The 22800-nt window shown below is 38.3% G+C and overlaps 1 protein-coding gene across 2 annotated transcripts; it reads left to right on the top strand.

Moving 5' to 3' along the window:
- The first annotated feature begins 5008 nt into the window (after nucleotides 1-5008).
- LACTB2 (lactamase beta 2) lies at nucleotides 5009-21963 on the top strand. Of its 2 annotated transcripts, none has more exons than XM_071737762.1 (7): nucleotides 5009-5254; nucleotides 5748-5911; nucleotides 7194-7317; nucleotides 10603-10781; nucleotides 14723-14871; nucleotides 16428-16509; nucleotides 19864-21963. In XM_071737762.1, the coding sequence occupies exons 1-7, from the start codon at nucleotides 5133-5135 to the stop codon at nucleotides 19905-19907; spliced, it is 864 nt and encodes a 287-aa protein (XP_071593863.1). In that variant the 5' UTR covers nucleotides 5009-5132; the 3' UTR covers nucleotides 19908-21963. The 2 variants fall into 2 exon arrangements, with proteins under 2 accessions (XP_071593863.1, XP_071593864.1); XM_071737763.1 differs by having other exon boundaries at nucleotides 5010-5254; nucleotides 16428-16505; nucleotides 19864-20016.
- Nucleotides 21964-22800: the final 837 nt, after the last annotated feature.

The following is a 22800-nucleotide window of genomic DNA, read 5'->3' as shown; positions in this document are numbered from 1 at the left end:
TGACAGAGTTAATGATTTGCTACCTGACATGAACCATCATTCCTATTTACATATCATTAAAATTCTATTCTAAAAGTTCTGTTTGGAAGTCCCTGGCTATATTAAATGCTACGTTTAATATGTAATAGAATTCCCTGCAATAAATTAATTTCACACTTTACTCCACAAAACTAAAAAAAAAAGTTCTATTTTCCTTCTGTAAGTGGAATCTTGTATGAAAGTATGTATCTGTGTACACATGTTCAGACTTAGAATTTATTAATTTAGTTTGTTAGATTCGTTGAGCAAAAGCCAATAGGTATTTATGGAAACATATATGCATATATGTGTGGTATTATATCTTCTTGTATTTATTTATCTGTATACATGCATTAAAAATTTATAAAAAAAAAAAAAAAAAAAAAAAAAAAAGTTGAAAAGTTGGCTGTAGTTGAAAACCATAGTATAAAGCAGTTAAAATCTGCATAAAAAGCTTTTCTGTGGAATGACACATGAAAACACTGCATGTGTCCAGGGACAAGTGATTAAAATTGTTTTCCTCTGGTAAAACCAGAGGTGTTTATCAGGATCTGCTCCCACTGAGCCGTTAAGACTCAATACATAATTTTTATGCTACAGAGAAAATCTAGAGCATGTTTAGAGCTGCAGGCTACAGGGAGCAGGTGTTGTGATTCAGCTCCTATGACTGTGCTGCACAGGATGATGCATGTCCTCAGGCAGAGCAGTGTACAGGTTTTCTAGCTCTTAGGACAGGAGATACAATCCTACCAGTGTCTTTACAAGGAATATGATACCAGTGCTTGCCTTTTCTTTTGCTCCCTCTTCCTTGTATGTTAGAAATGAATCCTAGTCATAAGAAGTTCTTTCAGTGCTCAGAATATCATTATTTTCCTGTCATCACTCAAAGAACAGAATCAGTGAATCAAGGAAATTTTTCCAAAGCTAAAAAAACAGTGGCTAAATCCAAAGGAGAACTGCAGAATTCCTGGTCCAATTGTACATGGTTCATCCCTGCAAGACAATACAATCAGAAAACAAATTAGGACATCAATGATGCAATGCATTATCCACAACTGCTTTCTAAACAGATACAGCAGAGGTGTTTCTGCCTGTGTTAAATCTCAGTGACAATTCAAAGACAATAAGCCTACTGCATGCGTGCCCAGAGAGCTCTTCACAATGGCTCTGAGCATCATGAATGCAGTAATTAAAAATTTAGTTGTATATTGCTCCAAAATAAAACCCTGGAAACTTCAGAGAAGAAAGAGCTCAGCAATTCTAATGACATCTGCTCTATCTTATATTTGATCAAAGAAATAGAAGCATCACATTAAATAGAGCTTTCAGCAGGATCCCTTTCAACAGTGGAATAAGCTACTGGATGCTTCTGCAGCAAACTGAGTGTCTGATCCCAGCACAAATTCACCTAATCTTTGCCAAGAAAAACAAAGGGCATCATGCCCATCCTGTCTTGTAGTCCCCTGCCTGAATTGTTCCACTTGCATAAAATCCAACCAACAAGACTTTCATGTACCACTGACTATGAAGATAAATATCTCAAGAAATTTTTTATGGACTATTCAATTGATTCTGTCTAATTATCTCTGAATTACATACTTGTTCTAATATCTATTAGGTTATTAGACAACCACAGTGGAGAGGCATTAATCCTCAACAATTATGCTTAAAATGAGGAAAAATGTCAAGTGCCAGTACTCAAAAATTTCCTGCGTAATAAAAATGCAAACAGGGCCCTTGTGGGATTTTCAAAAATACAAAATTGCATTTTCTGGATCTCATAGCTGCAGAAAATTAATTCAGCATCAAATATTACATTGTATATGACCAACAATCTCACTTTAGGTTTATTGAAACTCGTTTTTTTCACTTTTTTTTACTGGTAGTCTAACATTTACTTCTTCAAGATATTTTACACCTCTAAATTTTGTCTTCACATCATAAAACAACCAGAGAACCAGAAGAACTTGAAGATATACACTCCTATTTCCTTGTACCAAATTAAAGAGTATAATAGCAAGACTTTCACTCCGTGCCTATTAACCCCTGTATTACAAGAGAAACAAAAGACTTTTTGAATCAATAGTCTTGTGTGGGAGATGGAGTAGAAGAACCTGAACTTCGTTCTCCAAAGACACCGACTGCTGCCACCTACAGACTAAACAGATTCACAAGGTGTTCTTTTATTACATTAACAACAGTACTAAGAATTCCCCGAAGAACACGTTTACAGCTCCACAATTTTTAATTGAGGGGAAAAAAATTATTGTGATGTTAAAAATAATTGGCACCTTACTACTTCTGCGTTATTGATGACATGTAAAGCTTCGGGTAAATCATTTCATAAATTTTCTCTAAACTTTCATGGTTTTCTTAGGAATAGGAAACCATGGAATTCCACAACTTGCCTTTGCTTCAGTTGAACCTTCTTCTAATGACACAGCCACTAAACTCTACCTAAGGTTTGAAAATGTGATTAATTTACAGTCAAATAGCAATACACAGATGCTAAAAAATCAACATAAGAGGGTACCTCATGATTACCTAAGTTCAGATCTAGTCACAGTTTCTTATAAAACCATATACAGGAAAATCCTATGAGAAGAGACTGGAATACTGTGTATAGGGGTGTCTTGTTTACTTCAGCAGCATACCTGCTCACCAAAAGGCTTCTTTCCTTTGACCTAAAAAATCTTTTCTGCTTTCTGCAGTTCATGCTTTGATGAGCTTGGAAATGAAAAATTAATGTAATGGCATTATATATCAGATAATTAACACTTTGATTTGTCAGAAACACCAAAGAAATGGGCTCAAAGGGATAGTCAGTAGCTGTACTATGGTACAGGTCCTGTATGTGACTTTTGTGATGCCTGGCAATTAATAGCTGCAATTGAGGTCCACACCCAGAAGTATGTTTTTAATTGCTGCATAATACAGGCTTGCACCAAGTACTGCCAGCAAGCCTCATGTGTATCACAAAGCAAACTTTTTGGCTGAAGGGGTGATTGTAAGGTAGTACAGACTGTGTGGCTGAAGGGGTAGCTAGCACTACCTGTACTAAAGTCGGTACTACCTGTACCTAAAGTAGCACTGATGAAACTAATGAAACAGGCTAGAGACAAGCAGGTTGTTGTTCCCTGGACAGTGAAGATGCAGTGCTGCTGTCTGACCAGGCAGCTGAAAGTAATAATTTGTTCTCTGACCTTGGAGGCAAGCTAAAAATCTGCAGTTGAGTCAACACTAGTAAACATGGCATGGCTAGGCAGGTAGAAGGACCTACCTCAAAACTGCCTCCCTGTCTCATGCCCTCCTCTTTCTCACACTGCCTAAGAAGCCAAAAACATCAGGTGGTTTTGGATAAGAAAAAGCTATGGGGGACGTGGTAAGACTGAGGAACACCAGGTTGTCATACAAGGCAAGATGCAGACCTTTGTTAGTATCTTGAGACTCTGAATAGTTCATCTCCTGGCATGTATTGCATGTATTACTTGTCCACATTAGGGTTTAAACAAATTAAAAAAGTTTAATGAAGTTTAAAAGTTCATTTGAAGCCACAAAGTTTTGTTCTTCAGTTCCATGCTGTACTCTGAGTTGTTTTTATCTATCGACTCTTCTGAAAGCTTGCCTCTCAAGATCATGTTTGGTGATTTATGTCCCCTCAGAAGACAGTAGGATTCTGTTCCATTTGCCCACAAATATCCAAGAAATGGCCTCAGATCACATATAAGGATTGCAACTCTATTTTCATATAATGAAAATCCATTGAAGCAAAAAATATACTACCACCAAACACTTTCATGTGTTAATCACTTTATAATCTTACATTTATTGTTACAGGAAATATATAGGGTCTTATATAGGCATAAACCTAATATTTGAAATTCTAATATTGGTAAAGTTGCCCGCAATACTACTAGCTGATTTAATTTCAGGTTAAATTATCTTTGTTCTTCATTTACAGGTACTTTAAGGAGAGAACAAGTCTGCTCTAATTTCTCTAACAATGCCAGTTAAAAGGCAATTAATCAGGGGATTCTGAGGAGACACCACAGAGACAAACAGGTGAATTTCAGCACCTCGCAGTCTCTAGAACAAACACTGCTTGCAAACACAGTATTCCTACTTGGATGACAGTGAGAAGACTTCACAGAATCACGTCTGAGATTGGAAGGGACTTCTGGAGAAGACCTGGTCCAATGGCCACGCTTAAGTAGGGGCACCTGGGGCCAGCTGTCTAGGCCCATGTCCTGACATCTTCTGAACACCTCCAAGGACAGAGACTCGGCAGCCTCCCTGGGTAGCCTACGCCAGTGCTCAGTCACCCTCACAGTGAAAGAAATGTTTCTTGATGTTCAGAGGGAACCTCCTGTGTTTCAGTTTTTGCCTGCTGCCTCTGGTCTTGTCACTGGGCTCCCTGGCAGGACAAAAGGCAATGGCCCCGTGACAAAGCCTGGCTCCATCCTCTATGCACTGTCCCTTCAGGTATTTTTACACATTGATGAGATGTCCTTCAGCCTTCCCTTCGCCACAGGGGAGATGCTCCAGTCCCTTCAGCACCTTTGTGGCTATTTGCTCCGCACTGTCCAGCAGCTCCTCAATTTTCTTAGGAATGCTGTCCCCTAGATAGCTCCAATACGCCGTACAGGAGGAGCACATACAGCTCCCGCGTATGCCCTAAGTGACCGCTTACATATTCCCTACGTATCAGGAAGATGCAGCTGTCATGCTACAAAACCCTCCTTCCTTTCGAGAGAAGCCAGAAGCACCAGGACCTGCCTCTCGGTCAGGCACCGACGCCTCGCAGGAGAACATGGCTTCTACTCCGCTGAATTACCACAGCCTTTGATCCAAAAGGCCGAGTTCTCAGGGAACACCCGCCCGTGCCTCGCTATGGCTGGCGGGCCGGCAGGAACCGCCCCATTGCGATCGGCAGGAGCCGAGCTGCCCGGGCAGCGCCGGTCGCCTCCCAGCCGGGCGGAAGGTCCCGCGTCCGGGAGGCGGAGCAGAGGGAAAACAAGTGGCTTCCGCTTTCCCTGTGTGCTGGTGTGAGGAAGCGAGGGGAGCGGAGCCAGGAGCGAAAAAGGGGGAAAAATTGGCGGCGTGTCGGTGCAGAGATGGTGTCGTTGCTGCCGCGGATCGAGCGGCTCTCGTCGCGGGTGGTGAGAGTGCTGGGCTGCAACCCGGGTCCCATGACTCTGCAGGGTACCAACACCTACCTGGTGGGCTCCGGGGCAAGGTAAAGATCCGGCTCGGGGGCGTGGAAAAGGGACCGGGGGCGTGGGGAAGGGGCCTGGGCGGTGGAGAAGAGGCCCCGGCGTCATCTCCACGCCCGGCTTGCGGGCTCTGAGCTGCTTCAGGTTTGCGGGGCCGCTACCTGGCTAAATTCCTTAAAAGAAAAATTAATTAAAGGCGGCTTGGGTAGATGGGGTGCAGAGGAAAGCGGGTGGGTTCCTGGCCTCAAGCCTCGTCGCTCCCCGGTGGTACTAAACGGGGGCTCCTGGGGCTTGTCCGGGCCTTGTAGATCTGTGGAGTTAATTTATTACATTGCTGATTTGTAAATTGTTGTGCCATAGGAGTGGGGTATCCCAGAGGAAAGGGGTGGAATCTGGAGACATCCGTTATTAGCACGTTTCCATGCAATGTTGGGTTCTTTTTTAGTGTCACATGAGTTCTCTAAATTCTGTTTTGTTTGTTTTGTTTTTTTTTTTTTTTTTTTGGTTCATATGTAGAAGGATCCTTATTGACACAGGGGAGCCGGCTACTCCTGAATACATTGGCTGTTTAAAGCAGGCACTGTCAGAGTTCAACGTCTCGATTCAAGAAATCTTAGTGACACACTGGCATCATGATCACACTGGTGGAATACCTGATATCTGCAAAAGCATCCCGAGTGGTAGGCCAGAGGTTTTTGATATTATTGAAAATTATAGGTACCTGCCAAGAAAAAAATTTTTCCTCAGTGCTTATGTGCAAATCAGATGGATTGTTCTCCTGGAATCTCCATATGAAATGTCTTTACACTGTTGCAGTGTGTAGAATGAGAGAGAGGAATCATCTGAATATTGTAGTTGTACTACTATAGTTTTTCTTCTATAACTGTGCACACTTTAATAGCGATTTTTTTTTTTATGTGTGAGTAATGACACCCTAGATTGTCAACAGCAGCTTACAGGATGTTAAGAAATGGAAGAAAAAATTGATACCTTTTCCTTTTTATGTTGATAGTAATGACAAATTGTCCATTATTTTTGCTTGTGTAAAACAATAAAGTAACTTAATGTCTGAAAAAGAAACATGCATAACTTTGAGATACCTTGCAGCAGGCCATTAGTAATTCCTCACAAATTCATAGGCCTCTGACATGAGAGAGAGACAACAGGGCAATCTGCAAGTAAATTCTGATCTAAAAATGTTTATGTTGATAAACAGTAGGAGATGTTTCTGCTTTAGTATCAGGGAAGAGAATAAGCAGTCTGGATAATGCAGTTCTTTGCATCATAGGACTTCTTCACAGGCTTTATTAGATTTTGTGAAGTTGCCAGATGATTCTTATCTGCAAAGGAGCATGGGCACTGCTGATTGGTGTCTTCATGATGATCTTGGTCTTGTCAGCCCATGAGCATGGTTGTAAATACTAGCAAAGGATATAAATACTTTTCTGAATTGCTATCTGTAGCTATTCTGGCCAAGGCATTTGTAATTCATGCACAGTTCAGAACAATAGATGCTGAGGGAAGCTGCAAGGGAAAAAGCCTCCATTCAGTGTTAGGCAGATGTTGAATGGTGCTTCTGCAAATCAATGCTTTAACATTAGCACAGAAGTCTTAGTGCTGTAGAACCTGGGGAGGTTTGGCTTTTGATGACTCGAGAAGGAACACTAGTAAAATATAATAGTTATTGACATTTCTTTGTTAATTTAACTTGTGCTTTTTCATCTTCAAAATTGATGCTGGTACAGAGTATAGTATTCACATTCAGTGGCTTCCACTATTTTTGCAGCTCTGGAATAAGGTTGCTTCATAAACATGAAGTTACTGTAGATAATTTCTTGTTTCTGATTTTGTATTGGTAGTATGTAATTATTAATAGTACTTCTTCAAAAAGTAGCCTTTCTGTGGAATTAGCTTTCTTAGTGGCAAATTCAAAGCATCATTTTCTTTGAATTCTTTGAACAGACTCTGAATATCGCATCTGTAAGCTGCCTCGTGTCCCTCACCGTGAAGAAATAATAGAAGGAGGACATCAATATTTTTATCTTAAGGATGGAGATGTGATACAGACAGAGGGAGCCACACTCAGGTAAACACCAATTTCTGCAAGTGCCGTGGATCACTTTTTTCTTCAGAAATCAGACACATATGTGTATCCTAATTTCAAGTGATTGGCAATCCATGCATCTAATCTTTTCAACATTTATGCACATAGAGTTCCTGTCATGATCCAGCAGGGTATGTTTATTCAAATAAGTTTTTTTTATGAATGAGGATTACCAGGAATAGCCTCTGGGTTTTGGCCTCAGCAGAGAAATTAAGAACAACCAGGTGATGATGCTCAGTCAGCATGGGTTCATGAAGGGCAGGTCCTGTTTGACTAAACTGATATCCTTCTGTGACTGGGTGACTCTCTTATTGGACAAGGGAGGAGCTGTGCATGTTGTCTGCCTTGACTTTTGCAAGGCCTTTGACACAGTTTCCCACAGCATTCTCCAGGAGAAGCTGGTTGCCTGTGGCTTGGATGTACACACCCTTCAGTGGATAAAAGACTTGTTGGATGGCCAGGTCCAAGGAGTTGTGGTCAATGGAGTTAAATCCAGCTGGTGGCCAGTCACGAGTGGTGTCCCCCAGGGCTCAGTGCTGGGGCAGCTCCTGTTTAGCATCTTTATTGATAATTTGGATGAGAGGATAGAGTGCACCCTCAGTAAGCGTGCAGGCAACACTAAACTGTGTGGAGGTGTTGATTGAGGGTAGGGAGGCTCTGCAGAGGGATCTAGACAGGCTTGATCGATGGGCCAAGGCCAATAGTACGAGTTTCAGCAAGGCCAAATGTTGGGGCAGGGAAGTGATCTCAGTCTTGTATTCAGCCTTGATGAGGCCTCACCTCAAGTACTGTGTGCAGTTTTGGGCACCAAGTTACAGGAAGGGCATCAAGATGCTGGAGAGGGTTCAAAGAAGGGCAGCTGGGCTGATTAGGGGGCTAGAGAACAGGTCTTATGAGGAGAGGCTGAAGGAGCTGGGGCTGTTCAGCCTGGAGAAGAGGTTGAGGGGAGACCTTATTGCTCTCCACAATCTGCAAGAAGGCTGTAGTGAGGAGGGTGTTTGCCTCTTCTCCCTAGTGACTAGTGGTAGGACAAGAGGTAACGGGTTTAAGTTGTGCCAAGGGAGGTTCAGATTAGATATTATAAAAACTTTCTTCACCAAAGAGTGGTGAAACATTGGAACACGTGTTCCGACACATGAGTGGTGGAGTTGCCATCTCTGGAGGTGTTAAAAAAACAGCTGATGTGGCGCTTAAGGAGATGATTTAGTGGTTAAGGTGGTGTAGCACTGTAGGACTTCATGATCTTGAAGGTGCTTTCCAACCATGATGATTCTATGATTCTAACATATCCCTTGAAAAATATTTCCTCCAAGAAAATCAAATGGGATTTTCCATACTTTCTCATCACTCTTAGATAAGTATTTATTGTTAAAATTGATGCTTTGGTGGAAGTTTATGGTTATCTGGATGAATTATGCAGCTTGCCTTTTTTTTTATTTTAAAAATATTTCCCAAGTAGACACTCAAACATTTAATACTTAAACTGTTAAATTTTAAACCCTTCTAATTTGGGCTTCTTCCTGGGAAGCATATTGCCCATCTTCTAAGCTTAGAGTGAGCCTGAAACAGAAAGCTACTCTTCCTCACACAAACACACACACTAAAAAGATCTGACCATACTGTTTCCAGACTTCTTTCATTAACAAGGTGTTACTCTTCAAAGGACAAATTTTCCTTGTTTTCTTCAGTGTAGATATGACTTACATCCCACTTGTGGAACGCCAGCTGGCTGACTGGAAGAAAAAAAAGAAAGAGAAAAAAATGAAGGATATATTTAACCTAAAGTATTTTATTTTGTTAGTGTAAAAAAAATACATGGAGACGATTATATTGAGTATTGAAGACCTTTCACTACCCTAAGAGGCCCATTTTTAGACAAAATTAATTTAGAGATGGAAAATGGCTTACTAAATTTGAATCCAAGTAAGACAGAGGCATCATATTTTGAAGTTTAGGGTAATGCAACATTTTGTGCTTGGTTAAAAGCAGGTATTCTCACCTGGTTAACTCAGTAAGCATTTTAAGGATACTCTTAGATCCACCACTGGTTAAAAAATGGCAGTATCTGCATATTTAAATTTTAGTTAGCAATATCCACATATTAAATTTTAGTTTTCAAGGTGTGCCAGGAAAGTGTTGGGTTATTTTTCCTTTGTTTTTCAATATTTGTGGTTAAGCTTTCTGGTAAGGTTTCATCAGGAACTGAAGGATACAACTTACTGCAAAGGCAAGATGCAGCCCATCACCTTGATGCCTACGCTGTCTCCTCAGGGCAATGTCTCACCTGCTTTCTGCAGAGCAGAGAGTTAAGTAAGAGTTGATTGCATCAGATGGTGCTGAGCTTCTGGCCTCAGCCCTGCACTGACGTAGCTGGGTGTTGTTCACCATTCTTGGCACTGGCTCTTTCAGATCCTGATCCCTGCTTTGATGCATCTGACATCAACAAGATGATTCTGATGAATTTCAACAGTGATGCTGGTCTGAGTTGTGTAGGGTTTTTTAGTTTGAATCCTGAGGCTTTCTGCCTTTTAAAAATTACAGTGAGAGACACTGCAGTGCAGCTCCTTAGCAGCTCAGATTGCTATAAACATGTCAACTGTTCATTCACCCTTTGCTGCATTCTGATGCAGTACTCATTCAGGCTGTAAAGTCCTAAATCCTTACTATTAGTAAGAATCCTTACTATTTAATGGCCTGCACACAGGACAGCTAAAAGACCAGAATTCCTTGTTGAGTTTGACAGCTACACTTCACTGTGTCATGGGGCTTTCAGGAAAAAATGAATTCTGGGAGACAGAATTTTATCAGAGTTAGGTCCAGAAGTTTATAGTTAATTTCTGAAAGAATTTGCAGCATTACCCCTACCCTCTTCTGAGTGCAGGGTGTTTGTCAAGAACTTAATACTTTTAAACTTGGAAGCAACGTATCAATCTTCCCATTTTAAAGCTTCAGAGTGAAGCCCTCTGTAACACAAATTCTACATGACTAGCCAGCTTCCTTAATACACTTTTATTATGATGTGTCCTGTAAGTAAAAGCATGTAAGAGATGATGATCAGTATTCTTTCTCTACATGGTACAAGAAAATGGACTTGAATTAAACAAAATGGTACTCTGTTTACATTGCCATTTCAGCCTCTTTTGGTCCATATTTTTTCTGGCTTTTGTGGACTACTTTGTAAGAATGATTTTATCCTTATCTATTTCTCACCTCTCAAAATGAAGCATATATGCATATGAAAAGTTATTCTTTTTGTTATTTAAACAGAGTTTTATATACGCCTGGACACACTGATGATCATATGATTTTACATCTAGAAGAGGAAAATGCTATATTTTCTGGTGACTGTATTTTAGGGGAAGGAACAACAGTAATTGAAGACCTTCATGATTACATGAAAACTTTGAAGAAGTTGTTACAAATGAAGCCAGATTTAATATATCCAGGTAAGTGGTTCTATGTTAAACCACTCTGGTTTACTATATGTTTTAAATATCTCTTCTAAGAATATCAAAGCTCTTATTACAGTGGAACACTATTACTAATGTAACAGTTCAAGTTCATTGCTTAATGTACATCCAGTGTTAAGGTAAGGTGTGGTTTGCAAGACTTAAAAAATTCTCCATTGAGGGTAAAGTGTGTGCCCACAGCCTGCAGAGGCCAGAATCTTTCACTGTTGGAAGCATACAGCAAATGTAAGAAAACATTGTTCTATCCATGCACCTTAATGTTACCCTGGAATTAAAACATAGTAGTTGCTCTTTTGGTCCTTTGAATCCCCACGTACACTGCCAATGTAAGTATACTATTTATGTTTTTGAGAGAGATGTCTGTCCTCTGCAGCACAAGTTAATCACAAAATCATCTTGAGAAGCTGCAGAACTGTGAAATGGCTGTCTTAGTTAATGACTTAGCTTAAATTTGAACAAGAGCCAAGAGTGCAAACATCATGTTCTAAAAATAATTTACCCAATTCATTAAATCTATGACTTGGCTGTTTTTCCCTCTGTTGCCCCCAAACCTTGGTAATGGATTTACTTTTCCTATAGACCACATGTCTATTTGATAAGACTGGATTTTTAGAATTCATTATGTACTGAGGTATAAGCTCCTTGTTTGCTTTTTCAGAGCTACAGCTCAGGATTTTTCTGACTGTTTCATCTTCTTCAACTTGTCATCTGAAGCAACTGTGTCTACGTTCTCTGTCTTTCTTCATTAACCACCTATGTTTAGCCTATATAGCTCTTATCTTCTTTGTGTTAATTCTTAAAATACACTTCTTTTGAAGTAGGTGTTCTTTAAGTGCTTTCAGATCTGAGCATAAAAATGCTATTTAAAAAAAATGTCATAGATATTCCACAGTTGTGGAGGCTGACCTAGACAGAAATAGTGACTTGGTCATAGTTATTGACTTAACTACTGGTAAAACTGAGGATATTTTAGCCTCCAGAATCTCCATCTATTGATTAAGCAAATGCTCTACTTTATTTCTTAAATGCCTACAAAACACAGTCTGTTCCTCTAATTGAATTTCTGCCATCCAAAACCCCATACATGCCAAATTTCATTTAGTTGTATTTCACTCCTTAATCATTATTTATCTAGATTACACATTTACCAAGGCTGAATACTTGTCCCACTTACTTGTAACTTTGTTGTGCTGTTGTATGTTCATCCTGTACTTGGCAATTGTGTAAGAAAGATAACTGTTGCCCAATCAGAGCAATCATTTATACTGCTGGTATGTACTGGAGTAACATGGTAACTATATTAGAAGGTAGTTTGCTTCATCAGTACGGTCTGTACAAGCTCAGTACTTCGACTTCATTGCAGTTTTCAGTCTTCATAATTCTTGAGCTGTTTTCTCTGATCCCCACCCATGCTTTAGCATTCACATTGCAGCCTCAGAATTATATGTAAGCAAGCATGATTTTTGGTAATAGCTGGCGAGGTGTGAGTAGCTGAATTTCACCAATCCTTCCCCTTCCATGTGTCTTTTTTCACTTAATGTGGAAATTACTTCAGACATATTGCTCGTGACAGTCTTACAACCAGTAGTTGATGAGTTTGGACCAGAATTTCAGTCAGCAGAGGGCTCCCTATCCTGGGAAAATGAACAACCTTCCTTGATACTATGGAAACAAATGGTACTGGGGTTAGGAATCTGAGCAAGATTTCATGATCTAATTATTTTCTTCAGTTTTATCCTTTGTGCGTTAATTTACTGTAAAGTAAGGGAAGCTGTATTCATTCACAGGGTGTTACAAGAATAAAAACTTAGTTTCTGATCATCTGGGCTGTACAAAGGTCTGAAATAATATGAAGCTGTTTGATATAAAGACTGAATTATTGGATAGTCTTATTTTAAGAGATCTATTTTTCATAAATAGAAGCATTTTAATTTTATGCAGATATTTACTTATTGGTGGAGTTAACTGTGTTTCTGTCCATTAAAAATTATGTGTGGGAAAGATCTGCATCTGAATTTAGTCCCAAGCTTTCTGACATCGTTTTAAGGTATCACACAATCAGAGAATGTGGGACCTCAAGGATCACCTGGTCCAACCCTTCTAATACTGTTTATATGATCTGTCTCAGCACCCTGTTGAGCTGAGACTTAAAACTTCCAAAAGTGGGAGAATCCACCACTTCCCCTGGGGGACCATTCTAATGTCTGACTGTCCTCAGAGTGAAATATTTTCCTCTTGAGTTCAAATGGAATCTTCCCAGGAGAAACTTGTGCCCATTGCCCCTTGTCTTGTCCATGCGACTCCTTGTAAATGGGGAGTCTCCCTCTTCTTTGTAGCTGCCCCTTAAGTACTGGAACAATGTGTGTGTATATGTATATACAGTGGCTTTGGATCAGGTGATGTAATGTCTATGAAATACCTTTCACTTTTGCAAAATATGGGTTTCATTCACATTGCTCAAGCAGTCTAATTCATTTAAATCACCTGGTTTAAGACTGCCTTGTGATTCCACATGCAGGCCTGAATTTTTAATACTTTAATGTAACTTCTGTCAACAGCGAATGTAAGGGAATGGGCAGGTATTGTTACAGTCTCTGCTCTGTATATCTTAATGTGTTTTTTCTAAATGTAGACTTTTGGTTTTATAAATGGTAATGTTTACTAGAATTACTATTGTACTTATACCTTACTTCTGTAAGGAACAATAGGTTCTGATTAAATATGGTTGAAATCATTAAATATATGTGCAGATATATTTTTATATTTACGTTACCTGTCTTATTTGTAAAATTATCTTTACACAAGGCAAGCTTCAATGTACATTAAATAATTTTAAATCTGATTAAGTGAGTGCTTAAGTTGAGATACGCATAAATATTTTGACTCGTGAAGGATAGATTCCTTTGACAAGTTTTTTTATTTCAGAGATGTTCAAAACATGAAAAATTAGTTGTTCTTTCTCTATAATCCACCTGTCCTCAGGCAAAATAACCTCTAATTTAAAAAGCTTAAAATTACAACATGTTTAGTCAGCTAAACCAAAAGTACAACTAGAGACTTTCTCCTGTTTACTTCAAAGACTTCACAGTAAGTTGAACATTTCTAATCTGCCACAGTAAGCCCAGGAAAAAACATGTTTTGTTTGTTTATTAACCAGCCAGACATAAAATGATCCACATACAACTTTTCCTTGTGCATTGCTTATCCTGTCCTGACACGTCTAGAGTGGCTCACTGATCTGTCATCCATTAATTTTTTTATAATACTTATGAAAGTATGTTCTTAAGGGAATAAAGTACAGTATGTGAGTCAGTTTTGAAGATCTGTCCTGGGAAAGCTAACACAACTAAAGATGTTATTTTTCTTGCCTGTGTTTGCTAGATAGGCCCACAGTATGAGCCTTTTGCCTCAGCCACTGCTGTTCAAAGACCAGCATCAGGTTAAATTATCAATATCAATATGGTTTGGGGAGAATGAGAGAGGCAGACAGAGATAATAATCTGAATCTCACCTTTCAAATCTGTTCAGTGGTGTCTCCTTTCATTTGTTTGGGTTTTTTTTTAATAACCTAAAGTAGCCCTCCCTTGCTTTCCTTATTCAGTCTCAAGTATTCCATTTTCCCATTCAGACTTCTCAGTTCCTAATTCTTCCTTTCCATCTTAATGCTTTTCGATTGCAGGCTGTGATGCAAACATTCAAACTTAATTTTGGCCTATTTGTATGAAAAAAAAAATATGCAAAGAGTGTTCTACAATTTAACATCAAGAATACAGTGACAAGGTGGTATGTACAGGTGTTGCTCCCTTCTTATGACTTCTAAGTCTACCAGAATTTACATAAGAATTATTGAATTATTCAGTAGCATTCTTAATTTCGAATTTAAATAATAGTGCTGTGGTACATGTGTTTTGATTTAGGCCATGGTCCAGTAGTACGTGATGCAAATCACAGAATCCAGTGCTACATTTCTCACCGAATTGCACGTGAAAAGCAAATCCTGGGTGTTTTCCAGAAGAATCCTGGAAAGCCTTATACATCCTCGGAGCTTGTAAAGATAGTGTACCAGGTAATTGTTAATTAAAGGTTTTATATCAAACTAAACAAAATTGAGGTTATGTTCATAAAATTATATATAACAGTATTTTGAGTAAAGACCATGGTGGCTTTTTAAAAGACAGGGAAAAAAACCCAAATATTTCTGCTTGTTCAGAATTCATGTATGTCTCTGCATTTTAATTGTATTGTTTGAGCACTTCATTGCAGTGGACCCCAGATGATTCTTATGAACTTCTAATTTAACCATCTAGATGGTCCTAAGCACAGTCTCACAGAACCAAGCAAAAACTAAAGTTGTAATGATTGGTTCCAAGTGAAAAGCAGAGGGTGTCTGCTAATTTTTGATTTGTCAAGGTATGTTTGGAGGCTCCTGGAAGACTGGTTAAAGCTTCCAGTTCCTGGTTTATCAGTCTGCAGGAGTGTGCAGGTGAGCTGAGATGGATTTTGTGCTCAGGAGTGCAGCAACTTTGAATGTGTCCAACAGGCATGAGGGTGCTTTTTTTGCTCCTTCAGCATTCTGGGTATAACCTCGGGAATTTTGTATGTGTGGTATGGGTGTTACCCCCTCCTAACAAGTAGAGATAAGAGATACAGCATTTGTTTCTGAGGAAGATGCCAAAGTTGCCAGTGGCTGTGGTTTGTGAAGGGCTCTGTAACAGCTTCACAACTCATTTTTCATGGTTCTTTGGATCCCTGGTTTCCAAAAGAATGACTGTGTCAAACTGAACATTTTGCAGTGCTAAACATTTGCAGTTACCTGTGGCTGTTTAGCTCCTGAATTTTTCCTGCCTGAACAACTGCAGTTTTTAAATATATATAGCCATTCACATGCTTATGTAAATCATAAACCATTTGTCCTGTCACAATATGCCAAGATTCTTTTCAGTATTACTAAAGCTTTCATAAGTGTAATCTTTCAAAGCCTTTTAAAGGCTCTTAATTTATTGAGCTAATTTTCTAGTGAATTTTGCTGCCAGACTTCTGCTGTTTGAGGAGTTCTTTTTTAATTTTCAAAAAGAAGGCTTTGCTTTTCAAATGATGGAGCTGAAGAACAGGATTCTGGAACAGTTTGGGGTGGGGTTTTTGGGTGACATTTAGTCCTGTGGCTGTTGTATTTTTAAATTGTTTACTTCTTTACAGATTTTAATTGTTAAAGGATATTTAAACCTATGCAGATATTGTCATGGAATAGAAGTGATAGGTATCTGTGAGGAAATGCAGCTTTAAATTTGTCTTTAAAAAGGCTCAGCTATGCTGGTGACCCAGTGCTGACCAAGTTCAGGAGGGTGTTGGCCAAAGATTGCGTTATACAAGAGGGTAATGCAAAAGATGAGCAAAGTAAACAAAAGAAGTGTACAAAGTAAACAAAAAAATGCTATTAGGCTACTAGTTTAACTGGTATAAAATTGATTTACTCATTTCAGTTAATTGTCATTATATTCTGAACGTTCAGAATAGTGGTCATAAGAGGAAAATCTATGTTTATAAACCATGAGTTCCGTATATTGAAAGAATAATTGGGAGATATTTAAACAAATACAAAATTCTTGTTTGTGTTTCCATTAGGAGATCCCTGAAAATTTACTTCCAGCAGCAGAAAGTAACCTCTTGGTCCACCTGAAGAAGTTAGAAAAAGAAGGAAAAGTGTGTAAGTTGTGGAGGGAGGGGTGGAAGGAGGGTCATTTTCATTTTGGTTTTCAATGTACTGTTTCTCATAATATTTTAGAGCATTATTGCCTGGGGAAAAATGTGGGGGCACAGCAGTTAATTGCAGTAGCTGTCCTTCAGACAGTTTGAAGAAGAATTATATACAGACCCCTGTGTTTTATCAGTATTTCCAGACTTTTGGAAATTTATATTATAAAGTGTTTGTGATGTGCTTCAAACACAGATTAGTACAATGCATATATACCTTTAAAGTTTTATTTAAAACATATAATGGAATACATTCCAAATGCTTTGTGTATTTTCTGAAATTCATACAGAAATATGCCTGTACGTAGCATTTTATGGGATTACATCTCTGCCTTTTCTGTATGCATATTGTTACATATATGTGTTTTAGAGATGGTTGAAATAGAACTGGTTTGGTTGGAAAAGACCTGAAAATTATGAAGTCCAACTGTTAACCAAATACTGCCAAGTCCATCACTAAACCATGTCCCTAAGCACCACATCTGTACATCTTGTAAATATTCCAAGGGTGATGACTCCAACACTTCCTTGGGTAGCCTGTCCCAGTGCCTGACAGCCCTTTCAGTGAAGAATTTTTTCCTAATATACAATTTAAACCTCTCCTGGCATAACTTTAGGCCATTTCTTCTTGTTCTATCACTTCTTACTTGGGAAAAAAGACCAACACCCACCTCACTACAGCCTCCTCTCGGGCAGTTGTAGAGAGTGATAAGGTCTTCCCTCAGCCTCCTTTTCTCTACACTGAACAACCCCAGTTCCCTCAGACACTCCTTGTAAGACTCGTGTTCTAGACCCTTCACCCTTGTTTGAACACCCATCATCACCTCAGTGACCTTCCTGTAGTGAGTGGCCCAAAACTGAACACAGTGGCCCACCCATGTTGAGTACAGGGGCAAGATCACTTCCCTGCTCCTGCTGGCCAGGTACAAGCCAGGATGCCACTGGCCTGCTTGGCCACCTGGGCACACTGCTGGCTCATATCCAGCTGGGTGTTGACCAGAACCCCCAGGTCCTTTTCCCCTGGGCATCTTTCCAGCCACTCTTCCCCAAGCCTTTAGCATTGCATGGGGTTGTTGTGAGCCAAGTGCAGGACCCAACATTTCCTCATCCAGTGGAAATTTTTTTACAATTTTTAATTAGTACAGTACTTAAATAGGGCAACTATATTTAGTTTACTGTTTTTGCATTTTGCCTTTACTTTTAGTGAGCTAGGTGAAATGTTCTATTTCTGTAATGGCATGTGCATGGGGAAACATTATTCAGCCAGAAGCTAAGGAAAATATTTCTTTCTACACACCATGTAACTGCACTAAGAAGTATCTACTTATAATTAGATAATTACATTAAAATTTACAAGTTTCAAACTGTCAGTGTTTACTAACATGGATAAGAACATGAAATCAGTGTATTTTTTCCAGCTTAGACCTTCCTTTTGTTTTAATCATAAATCAGCTAGTAGGTGTTAATTTTTTGAAAAACAGCAACTTAATTTTTGTAAAAATAATAATTACCTGCTTTTTGTTCAAGTCACATGAGTACAGTCATTACTGATGTTCAGAAAATGCCATTTAGCATGTTTTGTACAGAATGCCAGGGGGAAAAGTGTGATGCTTAATGCACCAGTTTTTAAATGTGATGGCAGTTCTTGATTATTAATATACATTATATTTTTCCAGTTTGGTTCTACAAGATTCCTCTAGGTTTCCAGATGCTGTTGACTGTTTATTGCTTTCTTTCACTGCCAGAGTAGCTCATGCAACAGCATTTTATGTTTAGATAGACTAGTGGACAAATTAACTGCCTCTTTAAAGGTACACTTGCATTCTTCCCTGCAAAAGACTAGGTCTATGTCCAGGAATTAATTTGTCTGAGTGAGCTAGTGACTTTAATCTCTTAAGCCAGGGTTGTTTTTTCAGGGTGTTTTGGTTTGTTTTCTCCCAGAACACCCTTTTCATGCTTACTGGACAAAAATCAGCTTTGAATACAAATACTGAGATAACAGGTACTGAGCTTCAGTCAGACATCTGTTCACAAAGTTGCAACTGCTTGAAATAATTAGGAAGTTTAAGTAACTAGAGGAGATACTAATCAGAAGAATTGTTACGATTCTTATACTTCAGTTGGAGGCCCTTGATTCCGCTGTGTCCTCCTGCTTTCCACGAAGCACAAGAAGTGCCCTTCGAAGTTTTTTTTCTGTTTCATTTTTTTAAACTTCAGTTTGTGCTCATAGAAAAGGAGGAAAACAATTTCAGCACTTGGGGATTTTTGTGCTGATCATTGCAGCATGAAAACAGTTGTTAAGTTTTTTTAATACAGGCTTAGCCCCTGATCTATGATAAACGCTTAAGAGCATGTGACCTTTGTCAGTTTTTCAGGTCAAATTAAGGACATCTGGTATAGAAAATTGATTTGATTGCTTCTGAGCATGTAGCATACAAATGCTTGCCTACTCATGTTACTTATTCATTTGGTTTCGTTATAATGTCCTTTACACATAGCCTGAGTTGCAGTATTTCAGGTTTTGTTCTCATTATGGAAGACTTGAGTTGGAGTCATAACAGTGTCTGCTTAATTTTCACAAAATATTTTGCTAGAGAAAACTGTGGTCAAGAAGAGTAATGAATGTGACAGGCATATTACATTACAAGAGAGCTCCTCCATGGAAATCCTGACCATAGGCTGCCTGATGCATTAATTCATGCAATCATTCTAGGAATTGCATTTTATGTTGGTACATAAATTTTATAGCTTCAGTTACGAGTGATCCTGCCTTTGCAGATTTTCTTTTTTCTCTTTAAACAGAAAAATAATGTCTTGTATGCATGAACATGGCACACTGTGCTCATGTAAACCTTCTCCCATGTTTGGATTTAAATCTTGGTCATTGTTTCACATTTTTAAAACTCAGATGACAAAGGGAAAAAATTAATTTGACTGTTCTTAACTTAGCAGCACAGATAATTTTTTTCTCTGCAGTTTATAAATTTAAAAAAATGCAACTGCTACCTCAGATTTTTTTAGTATCTAGGCATTTAATGTTCTGATTTTTAAATAACTTTAGGATTATTGAAACCTTTTTTTTATTAATCTTTCTTTATATTGATAGGTTACATTGTGAAACAGTTCATGTTTATCACCTCCCATTAAAACTCAGCACTATCCTGAAAGTACTGCAGTAGTTTTAATTTTTAAAATTACATGTACAGATATACATATGCATGCACAGGTTAAGTTTGAGATAGTCAGATGTTTATATAGAGCATCTAAGTGACTAATCATTACTAACTTGGTCTTTTTTTCTTAACAGTACGTGAGGAGTCTCCCACCTTCAGATGGAGAAACAATTTATAAGTTACACAAGATTGCTCCAGAATATTTTTAATCTACACCACTTCTGCATTAAAAAATATCTCAGACAATATGTAAAATAAAAACTAATTCTTCTTTCTTTTTTAAAAAAGTAGTAACACAATTTTAAAGCAATGTTACGGTCAGCTAACTAATGTTTTTCACGTTCTGCTCTGTAGGAATTTTTGAAATAACCTGAAAGGTACTGAATTAAAACCATGGAAAGAGCATGAAGAACTAAATAAATGATTTATATTTTTTAAAAAAAACAAGCTAGCAAAAAGTACAGAAATGTTATTCTAAACCTGTGTTCATTAGCTTGCGCTTTTCAAAAAGTGATTTTCTTGTAAGTTATCTGTACATTCTAAAAAACCAAGTTATTTTTGTTAACAGATGTAAATACTGGGATTTATATTCCTTTTCTAATTTAGCTGCCTGTGCACATCTTTGCTGGTTGCTCACTTGATATCAGTTTATAACTAGCAATTTTTAAGTTTCAAGTTTATCCATTTAAACTCCAAATATTTTAACTAAAGCTTGTATTGGGCTGTAAGATACTGTATAGTGTATTAAAAGGCAACGTCTGAAGATAAATTTAAACTGGAAGTTCAGTTCTCTGTGTAGCTTAAAGTTTCCAAATAGATATAAATATAAATACTTGCATTACTTTGTGTATTCAAAGTCTGTGAAGATATTTTTTGTGATATACACACTTCTAATGCCAGCTCAACCTTCAAAATAAAAAAAATCAGATACAAGATGTTTGAAGGTACCACAGAATAATATTTGTCCTTGAAAATAATTGAAAACCTTTTGCTATTCAATCCTGTACCTTCATCTGTGAAACATGCCTATCTTTGGGTGTTTAAAGCATGTCTTAATAGTTGTTATTATTTTATGAAATTGGTGGCATTTGTTCTGATAAGTGGAGCCAAAGCCAGTACAGAAGTACTTCCAAAAGCAGCAATTTCAAAACTGAAATCATATTGTGAAGTAGTAACCAGACCCCTAAAGAGGGGAAATAATAATTTACTGCTCTATGAAATGATGATTTTTGCAAACTTGATTGATCTGTTTTTTGGTCACATCATAACTGTTCCTCTAACTTGCTGTGCAGTTCCATTTGGGAGTCATTTCCAGGTCTCCTAGTTTTTCTTACTTTTATATATTCAGTTTACTTGCATTTTTCCATTTCAGCCCCCTTTTTTCCCCTCTACCACAAACTTTTTTTTAGTTCCCATTGGGTTGTTTATCTCTTCATACTTACTCAGAAGCTTTCATGTCAACTTCTTGCCATAAATGGTTACTGTTTTCCTGTAGCTATTTCATTAATTTATAGTTACCATTTCCTTGTTAGGATTAAAAAGGTAATTATTACTGATTTTTTTTCTAAAAAGTAAATTCACATGTTCTGTGAATTAAATTTGCTTCAAGCAAGTAAAGATCAGTGAAACAGTACAATTTTCTGTCATGAGGCCTGAGAACCTAAGCCAACAGGGAACCAGTATGAAGAAGTGATGTCTCATTACCTTTCTGAACTAAAGAAATCTGCTAGCAGGCAAAATATCACTGAGCCATTTTTTTCTGGTTTACTATTCTTCATTTTTAAATACTCAAAAGCCAAAATGGCTTTTGCAGTTCGGTTAAAGTATCATTGGGCAGGCAGTGAAGAAGGTGAGAGGATACAATCAGAGAATTCCTTGTTCCATGCTGTGCTGCAGCCTGACATTCTCAAAAAAATTGGGGGAAATTGCAGTTTAGCTGAACTTGTCAATAATCATATATGGTATGTCTTTAATATTAATATATTAAAGCAGATTGCACTGAGATGTATATGCAATAAAGGATATTTATATCAGCTACGACATGCTGTAAAGATTTTGAGACTCCTTGTTGTTTATGAGATTGTAAATCAGAGGAAATGTTTGTTTCTTTAAAAATAGAATGCTGATGTAATCTTTCTGACATGTATGTATAAAAAATGGGGATTAGCCTACTTACATCCCTTTTATCAATACATTAATCTGTCCAGAATGCATTAAAAGTTAAGAATAAAAAGTGAATGGGCAATTTCTGTTTCATCAGACTAGAAGGGCTAATGTCATTTGATGCATTAACTTCGTAGTTTCTCATACCCCCTGAGCTGGGGACAGAAGCTGGAAGAAGCCCTATTTGAGTTTAGTGCATTGAGTTTAGTGGCCTTCCTGCCAGCTAATTTTAAGATCCTGTCCTGAGAAGCAACATCATTTATTAGGTTTAAGACTTAGCAAGGGTAAGGGTTGGAAGGAACCTCTAAAGATCATTATGGAGTCTGACCCCTGTGCCAAAGCAGGATAATCTAGGACAGGTCACACAGAAACACAGCCAGATGGGTCTTGGAAGTCTGTAGAGAAGGAGACTCCACAACCTCTCCTGCTCCAGTGCTCCATCACTTTTATAGCAAAAAAGCTTTTCCTCATATTGAGGTGGAACTTCCTGTGTTCCAGTGTGTGTCTATTTGTGTCCATCCTGTTACAGAGCATCACCTAAAAGGGACTGGCCCCTTCTTCTTGAAATCCACCCTTCAGATATTTATAAACATTAATAAGATCCCCACTCAGTCTTCTCCAAAATAAACAGCCCCAGGACTCTCAGCCTTTCCTCATGTGATGGACGTTGCAGTCTGCTGATCATCCCTCTAATGACTCCCCTGCTGACTCCCTCTAATACATTTCAGTCCCTCTTGAGCTGGGGAGCCCAGAACTGGACACAGTGGTCCAGATGTGGTCTTACTAGGGCAGAGTAGAAAGGGAGGAGGAGCTCCCTCAACCTTAGGGACACTCTTCTTAATGCACCCAAGAATATTGACCTTTTTGGCCAGCAAGGCACATTGCTGTCCCACTAATAATTTAATGTC

The sequence above is a fragment of the Heliangelus exortis genome, chromosome 2 (assembly GCF_036169615.1).
Source record: "Heliangelus exortis chromosome 2, bHelExo1.hap1, whole genome shotgun sequence".
NCBI lineage: Eukaryota > Metazoa > Chordata > Aves > Apodiformes > Trochilidae > Heliangelus > Heliangelus exortis.
The sequence above is the reverse complement of the archived record's forward strand: the minus strand, read 5'-3'. Positions and strand labels throughout refer to the sequence as shown.

Excerpts from the sequence above, each read along its gene's own strand:
- LACTB2 (XM_071737763.1), top strand. The coding sequence starts at position 5,133 with ATGGTGTCGTTGCTGCCGCGGATCGAGCGGCTCTCGTCGCGGGTGGTG. Across the intron at positions 5,912-7,193 it reads CTGCAAAAGCATCCCGAGTG|ACTCTGAATATCGCATCTGT; the intron begins GTAGGCCAGAGG and ends TTCTTTGAACAG. Across the intron at positions 16,506-19,863 it reads AGTTAGAAAAAGAAGGAAAA|TACGTGAGGAGTCTCCCACC; the intron begins GTGTGTAAGTTG and ends TTTTCTTAACAG.